The 19,636-nt window shown below is 40.5% G+C and overlaps 1 protein-coding gene across 1 annotated transcript in view; it reads right to left on the bottom strand.

Moving 5' to 3' along the window:
• Positions 1 to 19,636, bottom strand: part of GMDS (GDP-mannose 4,6-dehydratase) — a 422,135-nt gene that overhangs the window by 245,315 nt on the left and 157,184 nt on the right. Inside the window, exons 8-9 of the mRNA XM_086468790.1 lie at positions 8,287 to 8,479; positions 7,309 to 7,413 (exon numbers count right to left, since the gene is read on the bottom strand). Coding sequence (XP_086324916.1) covers positions 7,309 to 7,413; positions 8,287 to 8,479 — 298 coding nt within the window. The remainder of the gene's footprint in view (positions 1 to 7,308; positions 7,414 to 8,286; positions 8,480 to 19,636) is intronic.

The following is a 19,636-nucleotide window of genomic DNA, read 5'->3' as shown; positions in this document are numbered from 1 at the left end:
AATCACAACAGAATGAGATAATCATGTAGATGCAACTGAAAGAAAAAATGGCTCGAGTGACAAAAACAAGAAATACAGAAGCGGTTCACTATGGTTGAGCCTCCCCATTAGGGAAACCATATCCTGCAGTACGTTCTCTTGTCTTAGACGCTGGGCACACCTGAGCTATGACTTAACTGTGCATTCAAAGGAGGTGTTATTCCCCACCTAAAGTGGTTTCCTTCAGAAAGGATCTCACGTGCAGCAGCTTGGCCTGAATTCCAACAGAGCCCTGGTCTGGGGGAGCAGTGTGCTGGGGTATGTCTTTCATGCACAGTCTCTTACCCATCAGCTACTGGGGTCTGAGGTGACCACTCTGTGTCTACACCGTCTCCTATACTCTCCCCTGTTGTTCCACCAAGGGCGATGGGATACTTGGGTTAAATGCACTTCTGGCTGAAACTACTCTGGCAGTTCTGTTCTTCTGACCTTCTGCAAACTCCACATTCACTTTAAGCTAGTTTGTAAAATGCAAGATATAAAGCTTGCCTGTATTTCACTTCATTTATACATTTAAAAAAAAAAAAAAAAAAATCAAGCAGAAGCCTATTTTCCATTATGTTTTGCCCGGGGATAAAGAAATGTAACAAAGGAAAAAAAACTCAGGGAAATAGACACCTAAACCACATTATTTCTAAAAGCATTGCTACAAGTTTTTGCATTGACGAAGCCATAAGAACACTACAGGTGAGATACATACTCTGACCACTCCATTTTCCTTTGCTGACTTCCATATCTTCCATAATATTTCATTTTAAAGTTTCAGTCTGACATTTCATTACAGAAAAAAAGTCTGCAAGTTCTTAGTTCAAGAAACTAACACTGATATCTGCTAATATAACTTGAGAAATGTTAAGAATTACATGGTAAGGTTTTCTAAATTCGGTAGTTTTAACATTTTGTAAATTGTGTGGATACTGTGCTTTTTTTTTTTTTTTAAGATTAAAAAAAGGTTGAAATCAATCATGGAAAATAGCAAAAATTGTAATCTACGTGCTTCTCAACATAGTATAAGCCACAAGGGAGCACATGATTTAATGACAAAAAGATGCGTCTGATAAGATAATAATTTGCTCAAGGAGAGATCTGGGTTGGGAATGCAGCTGTTCCAAAAATCTAAACCCACAGGCAAATAATTTCTTAGTTTTTGTATGAGCTATATTCATAAGTACTTAGATAAACTGGTGGTAGACCCCAGAGAAGTGCATCAGATAGAGAAGTATAGAATCAGGGCTACTTCGAGACTGAAAAAAAAAGAAATTAATTAAGAGATGGTAAGGATTCCCACAAACTATTGTTGCAAAGACTGAATGAAAAAGGTTTCAGTAATTAAGACTGTTTAACACCACATCTTCCTTCATCAGTGATTCACTTCAAAAAAATATCTTTTTATACCCTGATTCAGTTCATATACATGATTGTTTCTTTCCCATATGTGACAAGTTCCATAGCATGGACCTGGACTATCTGGATGCCCAAAGCTAAGGGCATGCAGAAGTGTTCTCAGCTTTCAGTTCTTATTTCCAAAGTCTGGTACTGCTTTTAAAACACTAGTTCACAGAGGGAAGCCCACTCACATTTTTGTGTGACTGTACTGCCTTCATATATCAGTACTGGCTAGTACTAAAAAAGTGACACTAGAAGTTTAAGATGACTTATTAGCAACACAAAAATTAGACAAAAATCTCCATATATTGTGATGTGCTCTTATCAGTACTAGTTAGTCAGTATCAGGTTCAACACTAGCAGAATTAATTGAATTCACTTATTTTGTAACATCAGATCTTTTTCAAGGGGAAAACACATGTACCTAGGTAAAATAGTAGAGAGATGTTACTTGGCAATTCTCTATTACAGTCAACATTACTGCAAATCCGTCTGTACAAGTAGACCCTAATGACCACATTCATCCCCACTGACGTTTGACTGCATGTGTAGATAAGAAAACACCTGCATGGATCACTTAGCAGGATCAGTCTCACAGCAGGGAGAAAAAGTCAGTAAGAATGCATGTCTTCAGGACACTGCATGTTTTCTTTGTTGAAACATGCAAACTAAAAACCATGAAATGATCTTGGCTGCTCTGTAGCACACAACTGTCTGAGTAACTCCTTTTACATTGGCCATGGTACCTTGCCATCAAATTTTCAATATGCTAGGCAGATGATCCCTGATGATACTAGCCAGCCTGCATTCTTCTCATCCTGCTCTGGCAGGGGCGTTGGACTAGATGATCTTTTGAGGTCCCTTGTGATTCTGTGATTCTCATCCAGCAACGTGTCAGCAAGACACAAGCAACACTGCTGACTTTTGCTATTCAGATACACTTGTAGGTTGGGAAATTTTGTATTAAATAAAAGAGCTCTGCATTGAAAAATTTACAAACTTATGACTTTCATAGGCCTAAACTTACAAAAAGAGCACCAGGAAAAGCCCTTAGTATTTCCAGAGGTACTAAGTTGACCAAGCTCCTCTTGCATGGAAAGCATGTAAGGAGACTACCAATTAGTCTCCTCAACCAAAGAAATGAGAAAGAGAAATCTGGCAGATGTTGGCTACATCTCTTTATAGGAGACACAGAAGAGCAGCTGTTACAGTAGGGATTGTGAGGATTTCTTGTGAAAGTCAGCAGCAGATGTCACCATCTGCTTCTGCCTTTTCTATGAAATAGAGGCAAACGGGAGACTGAAAGCTTGTTAAAAAAAAGGTAACAACAAAACCCATAAATTCAAAAGATATCCAAACATATTTACAGTGAGTAGGGGAACCTCTTACCCCTTTCCCCCTGGCAAACCTGTGATCCAGATGCACAACAAAAGCAAAGAACACTCCCCATTCTCTTTAAATCATGATTTCTTTTCATTTTAATCTTACCACATGTACTTTGACAACATTCAGCCTGCAATCTAACACCTAGCCATTTCCTCCCCAGCTGAAAGAGATCACAGAAATGAGCAGTTGTATCCTTTCCCTCTGGCTACACAGCGATGGTCTGATGACAACTGCTTTACTAGGGTTGGTATCAGACAAACAAAAATTCCCTATTGAATGATCTACATAATGATGTCATGTGTGGAGGCAAAGTATTTATTACTTAACGAAAAAAAAAAACCCTAACCAACAAAACCCAAAAAACTTCTGTTGCATTGTGTCAGGAAACATGCTGTACATGTTTGTACATCCTGGCAGATAAAGATCAGATGAGGCAAGCAATGAAGTGGTTAACCAAATCAGAAAGTTATCTCAGACATCCAAAGGCACATCTGGTAAACCCAAGAAAACTTTTTACACAGAATTGCGGAGAAAAAATGTAAGGGCTTGTCTGGGAAGAAACAAATGACACTGTCAACAAATAGTTTGCTTTCTTACTCAGAAAAGAAGGTATAAGTGAGATCCAGAGCCCAACAAAAGAATAGGAATCTTTCCAATGGTGTAAAAAAGGCTTGGATCGAGCCCCAGGTTTCCTGAAAACTACACTTGCTAATTGCCTAACTCTTCCAGTGTCAAAACCGTCATCTCACTGCACCAGAGACAGTTTTCCAATATTGCTATAGGGCAGACCTTTCCACACTGGTAATACTGGGAACCATGTCCAACCACCACCAGCAACTTGGCGGCTACCACCTCCTCCATTCAATATCTCATAATGCTAAAAAAAAAAAAAAAAAAAAAAAAAAAAGCAACATTCTGGGAAAGTTTTTTTAGGTTTTCTTTGTTCATTTTTGGAAACAGAGGCCACCTTTTAGCTTGCTACTACTGTAGAGAGCATTTTGCTTTTCAGCTAGTGACATATTTAGACAATAAATAAGCTTCAGAAATGGAAGATCCCATTCTCCTTCGGCATTGTCAGAAATCAGGAAACATTCAGGCTATACCTTGATAAAAATGATGAAAGTAACTGAAGAAATCAGCTTTAGCAAGGTATAACCTCGAATACAGGTCTTCTCCCCAAAGCCAGCAAATTATGCTTATCTTACATTACCAGACCATTACTGGAAGTACTATGCCAGACCCTCAGCTGGCATGTATCAACATGGCCCTATTCACTTTGGTGTAGCTGTGTTGATTTATGTGTGCTGAAAAGCAAGTACTTGTCAAAAAGTGACTATTTCATCTATCAAAACTGTAAAAGTGACTAAGAAATTAAAAGGAAGTATGTATAATATAAAGAAAAAATTAGAAAACAAACTACTACAAAAAGGCTCAAAGTAGCTGCATATTTCATTAAGATCAGTCTAATATAGCCACTTTTTTACTCCATATGTGATTTTAGATAATATTCTCTGTTATGTACACATGTATCTTTTGAGTATTGACCCAAGTATTTGTGCAATTTAATAATGCTGTACTATTCCCAATTTAAGATGCAAGTCTCAGACAGTGGGTTCAACCAACCTAGAATTTATCACTGGTGGTTTTTGTAAAGTCACTGTGGCTGTCAGAATATGAAACATCAGACTTAAGAGCAAGCCCACCCAGTGAACTTAGGTGTTCAGGTTTGCAGTATGGTGTCATGTCTTAAGAACTACTTCTGTTATGGTCTTTCTCTTATAGAGCAAGATAAAAGAAGAGAATCAAATGACCTTCTCAAAGCCAGCACTTCTCTCAAGCCTAGGTAATTTCTAGAAATAGGAAACCTCTCATATTAGACTTAAGCACTTTTTACTCTTACGAACTTTGTGTACACTTCTCTACTATTATACAGGCTACATGAGATTAACTACTGGTGTTCCTTTCCAAGTTAAAACTGGGAAGGCTAAGGAGAAGAATTGGTATTTTGAAATAAGAGGTGTATATTTCTAAATCCCCTTTTTGGGGAAGCAGCTCTTGAGATTAGACAGTCCTCATTTTCACTAGGCTCATGCATCACAGCCCCAGCAGTATAATAAGTGGACACTATATGAAGAGAGATCATGAAGCAAAGTCTTTACAATTGACTGTTCAATTCAGCCTCAGTGACCAGCTGCTAACAGCCACTTGGCAGAAAATTGTAATTCATCATCCTTCACCGTAAGTACTGGTACTTCAAATACAAATACTTCTGTATTTGATCACAGTCCACAACACAGGCTGCCAGGCACCAAAAATGCATTCTGTTCATCCTTACCTTGCCTTACAGTGTAACACACTTCATAGGTCCCTGCCTACAAGAAATACTGGGATTTGACTCTTCACAGTCTTTCCCTATAAATGCACAAACTGTAGGAAGCTCACAGAAATTTTCGGAAGTATGACTAACACTTCAGATACGGGTCAAAAATATACACTGTCTGCCAGGACAGATCAACTCTGCACCGCAGCAAGCAGCACTGCCGCAACCTTCTGTTCTCCACTGATTCCTGGGCATTATGTTTTGTGTGGACAAGATGCACTTAGTATCACCATCAATGGTGTGTTGCATTCGATCAATCCAATGTAAGGCTAAACCAACCGGAATAATAGTATGTAATACTGGAATAAAATATGTATTGGTTTATCTGGGTATTCCCAATCTCTGAAAGCAGCAGAATAAAAAAAAAGGCCAAACCATAAGGCATTTTAAAACTTCCATGTATATTACCATCACTACATAGGAATTAGAAATCCCAGTTAAATCCTTTTTTCCTCCCAAAGCACCTTTGCAGTCTTCAAAAACATTAGGTAAGTGATGAATAGCTATTAAGAAACAACCTCAAAACTACTTTTCTTCCATTGTTTTTCTCTGTATAAATATTCAGACTTTCTCCCATAAAAACACTAAGCAAACAGCACTGGGCTGTCGTTACAGTTGCTTTCATGGTACGTACTCTTGCTAAGGTAAATGGAGCCAACCAAAACCATTTCTAAGACAAGTTTCCTGCTCATGGCATAAGGGGCTTAAAACTGCACCCAGCACACATATACACCAAGAAGTACAGCGTGAGAGTTCAAAGCCCAGACTTGTGTTCTCCATGAGGACATTAAATGTGTTGAAAAGAGACTTCAGAATGGGAGCTCCACTGCAGCAGTGTCAAAGCTGGAACAAATGTCAGACAGATCAAAATCACAATGAGCACTGAAGTTTTTCTCCTTCAAAACGGCAAAAATGATAAATGTGTTCCTATAATTTCCATCTCATCTTGTAGCTCCTTAGTGTTACTAGAAATCATGCCAATATTTGTCTTTGCATATTCCTTCATTCTTTATGTTGGTCAGATGCTGCCTACCCAGTGTACTATGAAGTTTCACAGCTGTGACTCCTAAAGACTGAAAGACTGAAATTAATATTTAAATCCTATTGACACTGATTCCTTTTCTCTCTCTCTTTTTTTTTTTTTCCTCCAAGCACAGTTGCATTTGTGGTCTATTTTATATTTGTAAGTATGATTAAAATTGTTATATTTTGTGCCAGGCTATAATTTAGATAATTGCATTCCTGTAAAACTTGAATTTATTTTTCATTTAAAAATAGACCACAATAAAGGGCTTCTGCACTGAGAATCCAGTTTTCTGTGTTAATTAAAAGTTTAATTTTAGACTGTTTTCCACAGTCACAGTACTTTAAGGACAAAGGAAAACTGTCATTGTATAAGAAACTTTAATCAACCATAGACTCTTACTCAGACTAAATACTAGTATTAATTGTTCATAAAGTACTGCAAGAGGCAAAGGGATGATTAAGTGGAATTTAAGCTGCATTGCTACTAAGGATTAAACAGAAAGCATTTTAAAGCCATGTGTCAAAATCCATCTTGTCACGAGGTATGGATCATAATCCAGAAATTTTTCAAAATATAGCAGGCTGTGTTCATTAGTCTTATGAATTTAAAGGGTTTATTATTTCTGCCTCTTAATTTGACCTTTATATGCAATTAAAAATCTTGAGTACGTCACACCTGAAATTGCATCCGTTATGCAGTTGCCCACTTAAATGTTTAGAAAACCTGCCTTTTAATGTGTCATTTTAGCATTCTAGTCTTAACTTATTATTTAGAAGGAAATAAAACTCAGGGATGTTACAATATTATTGCAGTCTCTTGAGAGCACTGATACCCAAAATCGGATACACAAACTGCCCTTCAGTATCAGAGGGCTACACACAGGAATATGATGCTTGAAAGGGAAAGCTGCTGTTCTGCAGGCTCTAAGACTGCCAGGAGGGCTGCATGAAATGCCAGGAGCAGGCTACGAGTCACGACACCCTCCCCTACAGAATTGTGGCAAGTTTAAATGAAACCTGTGGATGCATTGTTTCATTTTTCCGGTCAGACGTACGCAAAGTTGGGAACAGTTTCACATGGATTTTCTAACCTCTCCTGGGGCTTTCGTGATTGAAGAGGATGCCGTTCACAGCAAAGAGATTGTAGGCCTCTCTGAAGTTCACCACAATCCAGTAGGCATACAGTTTTGCTGCCCCTACAAAAAATAATTTTAAAGTGTTAACATATATCCTCCCTGCTTGTACACAGCTCAGACAGACACACATACATGTCTTTCTCACATGCAGGGTGAAGTTCACATTTCAATGGCAGAGTGCATTAGAATTTGATTCATTCCCTATATGTGTCACATTTCATATGGAAAAAATATCTAGCGCAATAAACAGCAGCTGAACAGGAAAATACTCCTTTTCTGTGCAGCCTCTGAACTGGCCAGGAAGTGTTAAGGCACTTTCTCACTTGTTTTCTTATGCACATCCAAGAGTAGCACTTTTCCTTTTACAATATAATTAACGCAGCCAAAGCGTGTGAAATACACTGCTGTGGTGACCTCTGCTAACAAAAAAAAAACAACTACTTTGGAGGAATAAAAGCAAAAATCTGGTGCCTTAACACTCAAATTGATTTGAAACTTTATCACCAAAGTCCTCCATGCACATTGCTTTAATAAGCGTTTCAAATTCCATGTGAGTTCATGAAGGAAGAAGTGAGCTCTTTGGAGTTTTTCATTTAGGCAACACAAAACATGAAACCTTATCACTTCAGCAGCATCTCACAACCATTTGTGAAGAAAGAGTCACCCTTCCCCGCTCCCCTCCCCGTCCCCCAAGAGCTCTTTATCTCTGAGCTGAATGAACAGAGTCTTGTGAAGTGAGATGCTAATTTCCAACCCCCGGGCAACGGCAGTAAATACTTTTTATATAGTAATTCATAAAGGTATGCCTCCCGACATGTCTAGTCACTTTAGCTCTATCGTCATTCTAATCTCACGCCCAAATGATTTCAGCCCTGAGACATGAGCAGGGAGAGCAGAGAGGCAGACACTACACACACAGTCAGCGATCCTCACCATAAGGCGATCTTGGGTAAAAAGGGGTCGTCTCCTTTTGCGGGATTTCTTGAACTTTTCCAAAAAGTTCACTGGTGGAGGCTTGGTAGAACTTCACAGAGTTGATAAGGCCACAGGTCTTAATAGCATCTAGGAGCCGTAAAGTGCCAACCCCATCAACATCAGCAGTATACTCTGCGAGGTCGAAAGAAATCTTGCAGAGAGAAAGAAATAAAAACCCACCAATTTTACTAGGGGAACCAGAACATGCCATGATCATGTATAACACCAAAGTAATACATCACTTGTCACAGACCATCTAGACACTTTTGTATAGAGCAGATGCTCAGTTTACAAAAGCATCCTCAAAGGATTTCTAAGAATAAACAAGTAGTTCCATAAACAGCAGAACCAAAAGACTGGTGTTCCCTGATCTCTCTCTCAGGATAATTTTCCCATGTAAAATAAGGGGTAAGCCTCCCCACAGTGGGAGCATTATCAGTCTCTCATCTCCACAGCTGCCAATTTTCACAATATTCACTTGGGCTTAATACCTTTGACACATTTGAATTTGGTTAAAATTGTCCAAAGTATACATAAAAAAAATATATTAGGTTACACAGACAGCATAAACATGTACTAAGAAAACTCACAAACTTTGAACAAGGTCCCAAGTTTTGCAATTTAAACACACATCAAAATGAAGAGAAGACTAGAAATATCTGCTATCAAATGAGACTCCCAACACCAGCTGACTAAGGTGTACCAGAGCTGTGGTTCTTGCACAGAGGTTAAGCGGATGATGAAGGGGGAAAGCAAAGGGAAGAAGTATCCAAAATAAACCTGACATCTCCTCCAGCTGACATATTCTTCAAAGTATAATAAATGTGCACACTGCTGGGCCAAGACTCTTCCTCTCTCCAGTCCAGTAGTTTTGTTATCTTTATGATAAGCTTGATTGTGGCATAGGCCATAAGACAATGCTTGAGTCTAAGCTTTCAGAGTGCTTCAGAAATATATTAATTCTATTCCTTGTCGTTACAGAAGAAAATTAAAAACTGAAAAAACTAAGCTGAAGGGGAAAGATGTGCTGTGACCACCCCAATCTTCAGGCAGGAGAAAAAAAAGCTTGGAAGCGAGCTCACTCTGCTTTTTTGGTGGGTGCAGACTGGTTGTTTGGATGTGCTGGTGGAGCTCCTGGACACTGAAGAATTTTCTCCCACTAATGCCAAACCCAGAGGCATGTTCCTCCTTCCTTCTACATCCTCTCTCCAACCCAGGGATTTTGCTTGTGCCAGTTTTCTAAAAAAATGTTCCCTATTTATACTGTCAATGTTATAAAAAAGTAAAGAGGAATGGACCTTTAGAGAAATCTCCTCCATCATCCTGACCCCAGGAAGAATTCTCTATGTACGTGCCCTCTGGCTGACAGTTGAGTTTTAGGAATGAGCTCTAGAGTGATGGCATATAAAGTCTCTTTATATGATCTAGGCTAGAGGTTAGTGAGACACGACCAAAGTCAGACGGTACAAATCTGTGATCTTCCCCTTCACTAGTCTTCAGTGAAAGAGTAACTATCAGTGTTACTGGAGTAGAGTGTAAACGACCATAGCTAGACAAGCTGAGCAATCACACTGAAATCAGCCAGAAACATGTCAGGTATTTTTTTTAGGCTCTGCAGATTCAGACAGATAGCTCTGTACTCATTTCACCTGTTAAGCCACTTTCCCTATTCAGTAATCACTAGAGGTTTAAGGCTTATTTACAGAGCAGATGAAATAAAAATAATTAGATTAATTTGAATTTGCACTTACAGTTTATTTAATACAGGTATGAAATAATCTAAATTGTGTTACTATGCTCCAAACTAAAATTGTTCTCACACAGTTTTGCTTTGAAATAGATAACGGTATGAACTAAAACAAGATCTACCTTTTTTTTTTAACCAACAAGAAAAAAAAAAAGCAAGCTGGTACTTTAGCTTGTTAATCTGGTATGACCCAGCTGAAATTGAGCACTGATCTACTGAGAAGTGCTGAGCATTTTTTGTTTTAATCCAGGCACAAAGATGACAGCCAATTAAGGTGTCTCATCTTCACTGTTAGAGTAACTCTTGGGAAAACTTCTTAGTGAATAGGTGATACAGTCAATAACACACCAATGAACATAAACTAATATATCCACCATACGGCTAGCACCTTCACACACTCGCAGTAACATCCCAGCTCTCTAACCAAAGGCAAATGCTAATTGTAGCAGAACAAGGAATTTACCTACATTGAGGTATTGCTTCCAACAAATAACCTTCTAAAAACATCACCCCAAAACACAAATCTTTGCTTACGTATTCTACTACAAAGTAAACTGCACGTGTAACCAAGGTGGTCTTAAATCGGAGATCCCAGATTATAAAACCTCTTAACCAGAGCAAGCCATGAGCCTTCAGCAGCAGCACTGGGAACTGCTCTCCCCGGCTAATGCAGAGACCAGTTTCACAACAGATTCTTTTCCCTATTGCCTTACGAATGACCTCCATCTTCACCTAGAAAAATCACTCCCTGGGGTGTGAGGTAACTGTGCCCCCACACTGGCTGGGTCTGAGCGTCTCCAAAGGGAAACTGCCAGCTTTGCGCCTGTTTGGTAATGCAGACTATTTTCCACCAGGGACAGGACTCAGATCGCTAAACTCAATTCATTTTGGCATGCAGGTTGGACTAGAATGGCATTCATGAAAATAAAAAATGGTTTTATCCACTAAGACCTCCAACATCAAAAATGCTTGACTGTTAAGACATGCTGTGCAGTGTAGAGGCAGTAACATGGCAAATACAGATAAATGCTCACTGGATTTTAAATTGATTCTAATTCAAAGTTAACAACATAAAATACTGGATTAAGTAGTTACAAATGAAGCAGGGCAGAGGAGGAAAAAGTTCCTAGTTATCCATTACCACATTATTTCCCTCTCCTTATACACATTATTTTGTGCAAGACCAGGAGGAAGACTGGAGTAAAAAAAAAAATAAATAATACAGGGATCTCATTAAGAGGGATGTGCAAGAGAGATTGACATGCATGCACAACAAAAAAAAGACCAGGGTTTGAGTTATAGAAACCAAATATAGGCTCAGATTTAATACATGTTACTCATAATCTTTACTGGTGCACTGAGCTCAGTGGTACTACCTGAGAGAGTAAAAACTTCATGGAAAATTATTGTAAAGGCAGGTGTATGACGGCTAAATACAAGCCACACTTTCTGAAAGATTAAACACTTCTCCAGTGGGAAAAAGAGCTTTGGTAATACCTACAGATGAGAGTTTTCAAACAGCCTAATTTATGACAACTATCTTAAGTGCCTGAATTAGGAAGCTCATCTCCCTGTACAGACAGCGGTGAGACAGCAGAAAGCCTAAGGGAGATGCTCTTGATCATGCTTTGGAGAAACTATACACATACTAGTTTTTTTTAATTCAGCAACATAAGATAAATGCTCCATTCTAACCTCAAAACCCCCAAACTGTCAGCTACTGTCAACTGCAAGCCATGCAACTAACAACTTTTTTTTTAAGACAACAGAAGGAGTTTTTGTAAATACTGGAGTAAGGAAAAGAAGTTCCTTTGCCTGGCAGAAATTGTAAACTTGAATTTTTTCTCAAAGAATATTGAAGGCATGGATTCAACACTTCTTTGCCCTCCTTGGACAGACTTCGAGACAAAACGAAAGCATGACATACCAACAAAACAGAAATTGTCTACTTGGAACATGTTAGTCTGAGTGACCTTAGCACTCCCTTTCCATGTACAATGTGGATACTGTGCTTTTGCAGTTGTCATCACTGATCTCTGGAGATACTGTGAATGTACACGCTTAAGATGTGTCTATTTATTCCTGTGTGACCTACTCTGGGTGGTCCTGCTCTGGCAGGGGGGTTGGAATAGATGGTCTTTTGAGGTCCCTTCCAGCTCCTAACATTCTGTGATTCTGTGATTGCATTCAACAAGTAGTGATAACAGTATCATTAGAAGTGGACAGAACAATAGGGAGACACTTCAATCCTTGGTCAAAAGTATTTCAGTTACAGATTTTCAGGTACTAAACACCTTGCAGAATTGCTTCAAAGAATATTAAAAAGGAACCTGACTATTTATTTACACAGGACCTCTACAGACCGAATATATTCATTGATGGATTCATCCCTAATATCACAGAATGGTAGGAGTTGGAAGGGACCTCTGGAGATCATCTAGTCCAACCACCTGCTAAAGCCTAGAGCAGGTCACAGAGGAACGTGTCCAGACAGGGTTTTAATATTTGCAGAGAAGGAGACTCCACAGCCTCCCTGGGCAGCCTATTCCAGTGCTCTGTCACCCTCAGAGTAAAGAAGCTCCTCATGATCAAGCAGATCTTCCTGTGTTCCAGCTTGTGCCCATTGCCCCTTGTGGTGGGTTGACCCTGACCAAAATGCCAGGTGCCCACCAAAGCCACTCTATCACTCCCCTCCTTAACTGGACAGGGGAGAGAAAGAAAATAACAACAGGCTTGTGGGGTTGAGATAAGGACAGGGAGCTCACTCAACATTTACCATCACGGGCAAAACAGACTCGATTGAAGGGAAATGTAATTTCTTACCAATTAACTCAAAGAGGAGTAATGAGAAATAAAATCAAATCTTAAAACACCTTCCCCCCACCCCTCCCTCCTTTCCCGGGCTTAACTTTGATCCCGATTTTCCTCCTTCCTCCCCCAGCAGCGGCACAAGGGGGGAAAATAGTGAATGGGGGTTAGGGTCAGTTCATCACACTGTTGTTTTCTGCCGCTCCTTCCTCCTCAGGGGGATGATTCCTCACATGTTTCCCCTGCTCCAATGTGGGGTCTCCCTCATGGGAGAAAGTCCTCCATGACTTCTCCAGCGTGAGTCTTCCCATGGGTTCAGTTCTTCATGAAATGCTCCAACGTGGGTCTCCTTCATGGTGTGCAGTCCCTCAGGAACCGACTGCTCCAGCGTAAGCCCCTCCTCACGGGGTCTCTGGCAGCAAACCTGCTCCAGAGCGGGCTTCTCTCTCTCTACGGGCCACAGGTCCTGCCAGGAGCCTGCTCCGGTGCAGGCTTCCCACGGGGTCACAGCTTCCTTCAGGTATCCACCTACTCCGGCGTGGGGGCCCTCGACGGGGTGTAGGCAGTCATCTGCTCCACTGCCCATGGGCTGCAGGGGCACAGCCTGCTTCGCCGTGGTCTTCACCACAGGCTGCAGGGGAATCGCTGCTCCGGTGCCTGAAGCATCTCCTCCCCCTCCTTCTGCATTGACCTTGGTGTCTGCAAGATGTTTCTCTCACATATTCTCACTCCTCTCACTCGCTGCAATTACTGCTGCGCAACAGCTTTTTCACTCTCTTAAATATGTTATCACAGAGGCGAAAAACGCTGTCACTGATTGGCTCAGCCTTGGCCAGCGGCGGGTCCGTCTTAAAGCCGGCTGGCATTGGCTCTATCAGACATAGGGGAAGCTTCTAGCAACTTCATACAGAAGCCACCCCTGTAACACCCTGCTACCAAAACCTTGCCACACAGACCCGTTACACCCTTGTCCTCTCGCTGGGCACCACTAAGAGCCTGGCCCCACCATTTCAAATACATTCTTGGGCAAGTAAAAATTTCCACAGTAAAGCTTATCCATAGGATAATAAAATTTTCTTGAGAAAAGCAGTTTCATTAGTTATAACTAATATAAGGATGTGGACATTGTCTACCTAAACTTTAGTAAAGCCTTTGAAACAGTTTCCCAAAGCATTCTCCTGGAGAAACTGGATGCTCATGGCTTGGACAGGCATACTCTTCGCTGGGTAAAAAACTGGATGGATGGCAGGGCCCAAAGAGTGGTGGTGAATGGAGTTCAATCCAGTTGGTGGTTGTCACAAGTGGAGTTCCCCAGGGCTCAGTAGTGGGGCCAGTTCTGTTTAATATCTTTATCAACAATCTGGAGGAGGGGATCGAGTGCACCATCAGTAAATTTGCAGATGACATCAAGTTGGGTGCGATTGTTTATCTGCTTGAGGGCAGGAAGGCTCTGCAGAAGGATTTGGACAGGCTGAATCAATGGGCCAAGGCCAACTGTATGAGGTTTAACAGGCCAAGTGCTGGGTCCTGCACTTGTGTCACAACAACCCCATGCAGTGCTACAGACTTGGGGAAGAGTGGCTGGAAAGCTTCCTGGCAGAAAAGGACCTGGGGGTGGCAGTCAACAGGCATCTGAATGTAAGCTGGCTCTGTGCCCAGGTGGCCAAGAAGCCCAATAGTATCTTGGCTTGTATCAGAAATAGCGTGGCCAGCAGAACTAGCGAAGTGATTGGCCTCCTGTACTTGGCACTGGTGAAGCTGCACCTTAAGTGCCGTGTCCAGTTTTGGGCCCCTCACTACAAGAAAGACATTGAGGTGCTGGAGTGCATCCAGAGAAGGGCAACCAAGCTGGTGAAAGGACTAGAGCACAATTGTTTAGCCTGGAGAAAAAGAGGCTGAGAGGAGACCTTATCGCTCTCAACAACTACCTGAGAGGAGGTTGCAGTGAGGTGGGGGTCAGTCTCTTCTCCCAAGTAACAATCAATAGGACAAGATGAAATGGCCTCAAGTTGCACCAGGGGAGGTTTAGATTGGACATTAGGAAAAACGTTTCCACCAAAAGGGTTGTCAAGACAGGCTGCCCAGGGAAGTGGTGAAGTCACCATCCCTGAAGGTGTTGAAAAGATGTGCTTAGGGACATGGTTTAGTGGTGGACTTGGCAGTGCTAAAGTTAATGGTTGGACTCTATGATCTTAAAGGTCTTTTCCAACCAAAATGATTCTATGATTCTATAACATTCCTGGAATCACAGGACACTATACAAATACACTGAATCACATTATGTCTCTTCTTTCACACAGCTCCAAGAATTACAATGAGTTTTGTGAACTGGTTTCTACCTTGTGAATTTAAACTCTTGTTTCTCCTCCCCATTTCTTTACAATCACCAGATTCAAGCACTACAAAAGATTTGAATTTAACAGAATAATGTTTTAAATATGATGTTTCCCACTGATCATTCAAAACCAAGCTTAACAAGGTCTTTAATAAGATTTAAAAGCTTACTGAAAACTATCTAAATGAAAACATATGGGTCTTACCCTCCACAAGAAGGGCATTCCTATCATGTCTATGAGTACTATATACAAGCCTACAAACTTAATACTTGCTTCTGATCAACGCATTGTCCACAGTGGTGATGTTCTGAAAATACTTATCAATTTAACACACACAGAGGTTTGGCTTTCTGCCATACTTCATCTCTGTTTTGTCATTTGGAACAATCCAACAGATGGGCTGCAATTATATTAACTACCACCTTTCAACCAAAAATAGCACGTGCTAGCAAAATATGCTTCAATGCTCTACCTAAGCAATATAAATAACAATTTGAAATTTCAACTCCTTCTTACAGGCTTCTCCATTTCAGAAGATGGGATTTCTGGAAGGCTGGTGTTATAAGAGGGAAGCTTAAGCGAAGCCCCAGGAGGAAATAGGATAATATAAATGGAAATCATTATTCTTTCACTATAAAGCAAAGGTGGCTAACCTAACTACAACATTAAAATAAGAATCTTTGCTCTCTTGAAAAAAACTTACAGTAGATTCTTTAGATTTATCAGAGTAGAAGATAAGTATCAGGTCTTTCTAAGCACTGAGAAAGATTTACACCCAAGAAGCAAATCACAAAGTGGAAAAACTGCTCAGAAATGTTTCAAGTCTCTCAAGTTTCACAGCGGTTACTTTTTTGTATTCTTTAAAATCAATTCTGTTTGCTTTGACTATTCAGCGTGCCTTTCACTGCCAATAAAAACCACTGGGATCACTTATATCATCTCAGTAAACAAACTGCTCAACCCCTACGAACAGGCATGTAAAGCATAACATTCCAGTTGCTAAAACTAATACTGACTATGGGCTAAGCACTTCTACAGAGTCCTAATGCACTTAAAAAAAAAAAATACTAGGGATTTTCGGAAATATAAAGAATTGGGGCGGAGCTGGGCAGTGTCAAGGGGATAGGGAAGTATCTATATACCTACAAAAATGTCAGGTAACCTTCTAGGGGAATATGTCAATTCCTTTTACCTCCAACCCCTTAACTCATAATGAATGTTTAACTCATTGCCCTCTCACCAAATAAAAGTAGTTCCTGAAAGATTCCAAAATCCCCCAAACAACTATTTTTAGTGTAGAAAAATAATCAATTCAATAGCTCTGAACTGCTTATTATTAAGCAACACTCTTGCTATTTTAAAGCCCTTATTCAACTTCTTAGCTAAATAGAAATTGACTGAAAAAATGACTGACATTCTGGATAAAAGGAATATGCCTTTTGTAGATTTGTCATTTTTCCTATTTCTTTCCCTGTTTTCTCGTTAATAAAACAGAAAAAATAAAGTAATCTGTATAGAATCGGAGTAATTTGACAACATGATTGTAAGCAGAGAATTAGCAAGGAAAAAGTTTTATACATGGAAGCACAAGTAAACATTTTTTCCTAAAATTCATGTTAACCCAAGACATTCACAATATTGCTGCACCAAGATAACTTGGATTTTCAAGTTACTCATGATGCAAAGGAATAAGCAGTGCAGTTGATAAAAATGTGCTTCTCTGCTGGTGCTTCTGTTGAGGTCCCAGTGGTTGAGGTCCACTGCAGCCCTGTTATACTATGGACTGCAGGCTGAGTGACCGTAGAGACTTCTTGAAGTGGTTAGAAGTTTGGTTTTGACATCAGTGGACCAGTATTTCACAGTCACCTCTAAACGTGAAGACCCAAACCAAAGAGAAAAAATAAGCTATTTGCTGTTTAGGGATCTTAAATGATCCTTCACAATCTTCACGTTCTATAACCTGCCATAAACCACAACAGACTCTGCTTCAGGGAGCAGCTCAGTCTTATACAAGGGGCCCCTCTGCCCCTCTACTCTGTCCTTATGAGACCTTGCCGAGAGTACTGCATCCAGCTCTGGAGCCCCCAACACAAGAAGGACGTGGACCTGTTGGACTGTATCCAGTGGAGGGCCACAAAAAAGATCAGGGGGCTGGAGCACCTCTCCTATGAAGACAGGCTAAGAGAAGAGAAGGCTCTGGGAGGACCTTATAGTGGCCTTCCAGTACCTGAAAGTGGCCTATAAGAATTCAGAGGAAGAACTGTTCACAGGGGTTTGTAGCGATAGGATGAGGGGTAAGGGTTTTAAGCTAGAAAAGGGTAGATTTAGGTTGGACATTAGGAAAAAGTTCTTTAATATGAGGGTGGTGGATCACTGGAACAGGTTGCCCAGAGAGGTAGCGGAAGCCCCATCCCTGGAGACATTCAAGGTCAGGCTTGATGGGGCTCTGAGCAATCTGACCTAGTTAGAGATGTCCCTGCTTATTGTAGTGTTGTTGGACTAGACGACCTTCAGAGGTCCCTTCCAACCCAATACATTCTATAATTCTGTGATTCGATGAAATAACCCCAAAGTGGTTTCCATTACACACAAGAAAGAGGATCTTGAATACAAACCTGTTCATTGCCCCAGACACAAACACATGCCTTTGCACCCTCAAAAGGAGTACAAACGAAGGGTGAAGCAGAGTTCAGTTCCTTCATGGCTCCCTACCATTCATTTCTCCAAGTATATTGAGATCTGGGAAGCACGTGTGGGGAAAAGAGGGGTGGAATGAAGCAGAAGCCTCACAACAAAAGTGTATTTCTAAGTCTGAAAAAATTACTCAGGATAACAGCAGCAAAATGGTGCACAACCTTTCACTACATCCCCAGGGGCCAGGCACTTCAGAATCCAAAAGCAGTTATTACCTTTCAGCTCCATCAGCACTAAAAAGTTCATGAACAGCAGTACATATAACAAGAGCACTGCTAGACTGCCTGAAGTCCCCAACTATCTTGCAAATGAACTACCCTGCAGTAGTCTTCCCCAAAGGGCAGCAACTTTCTTTGTGCAGCTGAAATACTCAAGGATTAGGGGCAAGAGACCCCCTAAGATACCCCACAGTATATGTTCATATGGCAACTTCCCATGGGTTTACTTGTCTAAGTTTTCCTTATAACTCTCCTGATTAATTTCCAGTTCTTGATGCAAGGTCTCCAAAATAATCTTTAAAGAGAAATAGCTTGACATTATTAAAACAGGTTTCCTTCTTCCCTCTTGAGTAAAAACTATTACTTGCTTTTTGTTGGAGGTAAAAGAAAGAACAAAAAAATCAGCCTTAAGAAGAGAATAAGCATGGAGGCATACTCCCCAAGTAGTTAAAGTTTTATATTTGTCAGACTAATAGGGGGTGATAGTTGGCTTCATTATTCAGTTTCTTTAAAAAGTGACTCCTCCCTGTCAAACTGCAGGTGCAGTTGTAAATCCAGCTCACAAGGTCATTACATTCACCTTTGCATCTAAAGCAGCCCGCTGGTATATGCCTGATCAGTTAAGAGGTATGGAAGAACCACCAGTTACCACCATTTTCAAAATGTTGATGCCACAATCCTTAAATTGGAATATCCATTCTCCATTTTAATAAAACAAAGCATCCTACATCCTGCACATTGTCTTGGCCGTTGACTGTTGATTGAAAGGTGTGTTTTGGAACAGATCTCCAAGTACAGGTAATTTGTAAATTGTTTATTCTTCTGTTTGTTGACTAGCTAATTTAGTGGATTAAGAGAATGTAACGAACTGGATTAAAAGAGAGTTGTCCAAAGACAGGTCAAAAGGCAACAGACACAAGCTGAAACATGAAAGATGTTAGGAAAAAGAAGTTCACAACATGGGCAGTCTAACACTGAAACAGGTTGCGCAGAGAGGCTGCATCTCCATCCCTGGAAATACTCAGACATAGCTCTGAGCCACCTGCTGTAAGCCAGCTCTACTTTATGGAAAGAGCTGGTCCAGATGACGTTCCAAGATTGCTCCAAAACTAAATTATTGCACAATTTTAAGACAACAGAGAGATGGGATTACAGCACTATGTTTCAATGTTCAGACATATAGCACCATCCAATGAGTAGAAAGCGAGCGTACAGTGTGCAAGAACAAGGCCTGGTCTCGTAGAAAATAAGCAATTTCTACTGGGGGAGTGGAGGGTTGTTCACAGCAACTTTACAGAGGCACATAGTCCAACTTGCTATTCATCATATCTCCTCCACAGAAGAGCTTCAGATAGAAGAACGCTCAGATCTGATAGTAAAAAAATACCAAAGCGAAGGAGGAGAAGGAGGAGAGATATCACAGAACATGAGATTCAGTATGGTCATAAACCTTTGTCACAAAAATGTAACCTCCCCATTAGTTTTGCTTATCTTCTCATCCATTT

This window comes from Leptosomus discolor, chromosome 8 (assembly GCF_034619465.1).
Source record: "Leptosomus discolor isolate bLepDis1 chromosome 8, bLepDis1.hap2, whole genome shotgun sequence".
Lineage (NCBI taxonomy): Eukaryota > Metazoa > Chordata > Aves > Leptosomiformes > Leptosomidae > Leptosomus > Leptosomus discolor.
Note: the sequence above shows the minus strand (reverse complement) of the source record. Positions and strands in the feature narration are given on the sequence as shown.